This window comes from Adiantum capillus-veneris, chromosome 4 (genome assembly GCF_014529385.1).
Source record: "Adiantum capillus-veneris isolate H3 chromosome 4, ASM1452938v2, whole genome shotgun sequence".
NCBI classification, from domain to species: Eukaryota; Viridiplantae; Streptophyta; class Polypodiopsida; order Polypodiales; family Pteridaceae; genus Adiantum; species Adiantum capillus-veneris.
Genome location: NC_140934.1, coordinates 109745913 through 109749259, shown reverse-complemented (window position 1 = coordinate 109749259; position 3347 = coordinate 109745913). Strand labels below are relative to the sequence as shown.

Below are 3347 nucleotides of genomic sequence, written 5' to 3'. Positions count from 1 at the left end.
GAGTATGCTGGTTGCAATTTGTGAAGCCCCTTAGGTGGCCTTAAGTTGGGGGTTTTACCCTAGTCGTCAAGTGGGAGACTTGGACATCAATATAGAGGTTCCACTTTTACATTATGACTAACATGAGGGATATATAGATGACAAAAATTCCATTGTTTGGTGCAAAGAAAAAGCACAATGGTGCCAGATATCATTGCATACTGAGATGTTTGATGACAGGCAAGCACATTGAGTTTGTCAGGCTTAACATGTATTACAACCTTGCAGACTAAAGTCTACCCTCCAAGCATTTGTTATGTCCACAGCTTAGAGCTCTAGGTAAAGATATGGACCTAAACAACTTGTATATATGGGTCACATCTTGTTGAAAGAGATATCGGCCTTCAAGTGGGAGGTTGTTGGGTAAAGGGTTAGTGTTTGCTTGATCGTATTTGATGATCACCTAAATGACTCTAGTTACTAATTTTGATAAGCATTTTTTCCTTTACAACCTAGTACCTTGGGAGCTCATGTTGCAGGTGCTCTCTCTCTCTCTCTCTCTCTCTCTCCCCCCCCTTGGGATGTACTAATTATGTACATAGCACTCCCATAGCACATGAAAAGGGAAAAGACGGGCAATAACTTCCCATGACAACCCACACATAGTTTTGATTGTTTTTGAAAAAAAAAGGCTTGTCCATTCATATGACTACGCATTGTCGTTTATCCTAGGCTAACAATATGCACATGCTTTTAATTGTATTATTTGTTTTTGTTAGCATATAGAGGACACACACATTCACTAGTGTGCACTAGACTTTCACCAATTTCAATTAGGATAGATGTAGCAACGGTTGAATTCTCAAGCTTGAGGACACCATTCGCGTAGTTTGTTTAGCAACTGCGCGATAGGACGATGAGAAATATCCACATGCTAGTCCATGGACGTTTGTGAATCAAGCGAGATGTGAGGCCCTCAAGGATGACGATAGTATAAGAGAGGATAGTGGCTTGAAATGTGGTAATACTCGCAGTATGAAGTAAGGAATAAAGAGTAAAAACAGTACTCTTTTAAATCTGACGATGGGTACAAGGCTTGGCGGAGCGTGAGTTGGCCACAACCAGGCAATTGGGAAGAAAGGCTGGCCAATCTTTGCTCGTGTGGCCATGGGACTTGCTTTGAAAACGCGTCGAGACCCCTCTCTCTAATCATAGCAACGGGCACCGGAAATTCATAGCATTCACGGCATCTGGCTGCTGGCATTGTATGGCGCCCTCCGGATTTCAATAATTTGTGGAGGGAGAGAAGGACCGGGGTCGAACGGACGGGGCCTGGGGGTTTCGAATCATGTCTGTTGTTGTTGTTGTGATGCGTGTGTGTATGTGTGTTAAATGTAAATGGCATGCCAGAGAGGAGCAGGCTGCAGCTGGCCGCCCATCCCATCAACCTTGCCGTGTTCCAGTAGCTCAAGATAGAGAGCGCCTTAGCTGGCGCCCCTCATGCAAGGCATGGGACGCCCGCTGTAGTACACACACTCCCCCCATTTAAATGCATGCGATTTTCCGAGGATCACAAGCGGTGTAACACACGCGCGCACACACATCCTCTCTCTCTCTCTCTCTCTCTCTCTCACACACACACACACACAAGGAGCTTCCTCCCTCCAGGTGCTTACAGTAATAAGACTCTTAGTGTCGACGATTAGTCGCGCCAGCTCAATGGAGCTTATATGGATTCTCTCTATACTGCTGTTTTTCAGCTCCGCCGCTACTGCAGCTCCCGTCACCTCCTCCAACAGCTTTCATGACAACTTTGTAGTCTCCTGGGCACCCAATAATGTCAAATTCTTGGGCGCTAACGGGGAAGCCCTGCAATTGATCCTGGACCAAAGCACAGGTAATACTTAGCATTAGCTGGACATATTAGCGGTCTTCCTGATTAATGCACTTGGTGGTGATCGACATTTGTGATTAACCAGTCGAGTATTGAATTCGTGCAGGCGCGGGCTTTGCCTCAAAGGAGAGTTACCTGTTTGGAAATATAGACATGCAGATAAAGCTGGTGCCGGGGGACTCGGCGGGCACGGTGACGGCCTATTATGTGAGTATTTCTCATCACTAATTCTCTTCGCACGATCTGCTCTTGCCATGAAAGCAACAGCTCCAATTGCTCCACTGGGCCCATGTTGACAATGCTAATGTTGCTGGTGATGATGTCGACCATGCAGTTGTCGTCGGACGGGGCGCAGCACGACGAGCTGGACTTTGAGTTTCTGGGCAACTTGTCAGGGCAGCCATACGTGCTGCAGACAAACGTGTTCTCGGCGGGCGTGGGCGGGCGGGAGCAACGCATTACGCTGTGGTTCGACCCCACGCAGAACTTCCACACCTACTCCGTCAATTGGTCGGCCAAGCGCGTGGTCTTCCTGGTGGACGGCGTGCCCATCCGCGTCTTCTCCAACAACGAGGCGGCGGGCGTGCCCTTCTTGAGGCGGCAACCCATGCGAGTCTTCTCGAGCATCTGGAATGGCGACAGTTGGGCCACTCGCGGTGGCCTAGTGAAGATTGACTGGGCGCATGCTCCCTTCGTGGCCTCCTACCGCAACTTCCACGTCGCTAATGCTTGCCGTGCCGCTACTCCCGCCGCCGCCGCCACCTGCGTCCGCTCTGCCAGCAACCACATCAGCGCCTCCGGCGGCGCGGCCCCCACCTTCGACCGCCGCAAGCTGGCTTGGGTGAAGAGAACCTTCATGGTTTACAACTACTGCACCGACTCCGCCCGCTACCACCCCGCCCCCGCCGAGTGCACCCGCGAGTTCTGATGACGCTGCTTCCCCTCTCCTTGTATATTACCTAGACACCTCGCCTCCATTTTTGCAAACGCCCACATACAGCAACAAGTAATAAGCCCACCAGCTTCGTCATTCTTTTTCAATACCAAATACGTGTGGTATAAATGTATTTTGCCATACAGACGTACAGAATGTAAAGGCCATCACCCACTCCTTGTTCTAGTATAATGTGTCAAACATAGTACTTATTTGTTATCCTTATTGAGATAAGGCCCACTTGTTGCTCATGTGAAGTGTGATTTAGAGGAGCGACTCCTATGTTTGAGATTCGTTTCCTTATTTATGTTTGAAAGTTATATTTTCTAGTAAAACGGCGGCGTAGTAAAACGGCGTTGCCGCCGAAGGTGGCATGGCTCCTCTTACCCTCAAACCCTTCGTTTTTACCCTCTAGATGTTAATATAGCATATCATTTAATTTCATCTCTCTACTTCTCTCTCTCTATCCTTGTATCTCTTCATCTCTCCCTATCTCACCATATCTATCCCTTATCTCTCCATTTTTGTCTCCTCTCTACT

At 48.4% G+C, this 3347-nt stretch overlaps 1 protein-coding gene across 1 annotated transcript; it reads left to right on the top strand.

Moving 5' to 3' along the window:
* The first annotated feature begins 1555 nt into the window (after positions 1 to 1555).
* On the top strand, positions 1556 to 3026 carry LOC147459785 (xyloglucan endotransglucosylase protein 1-like). The gene is made up of 3 exons (XM_086510984.1): positions 1556 to 1876; positions 1980 to 2080; positions 2208 to 3026. The coding sequence occupies exons 1-3, from the start codon at positions 1699 to 1701 to the stop codon at positions 2799 to 2801; spliced, it is 873 nt and encodes a 290-aa protein (XP_086367110.1). The 5' UTR covers positions 1556 to 1698; the 3' UTR covers positions 2802 to 3026.
* The last annotated feature ends 321 nt before the right edge of the window (positions 3027 to 3347 follow it).

Coding starts and splice junctions, on each gene's coding strand:
- LOC147459785 (XM_086510984.1), top strand. CDS start 1,699: ATGGAGCTTATATGGATTCTCTCTATACTGCTGTTTTTCAGCTCCGCC. Junction 1,877..1,979: donor GATCCTGGACCAAAGCACAG/GTAATACTTAGC, acceptor GAATTCGTGCAG/GCGCGGGCTTTGCCTCAAAG. Junction 2,081..2,207: donor GCACGGTGACGGCCTATTAT/GTGAGTATTTCT, acceptor TCGACCATGCAG/TTGTCGTCGGACGGGGCGCA.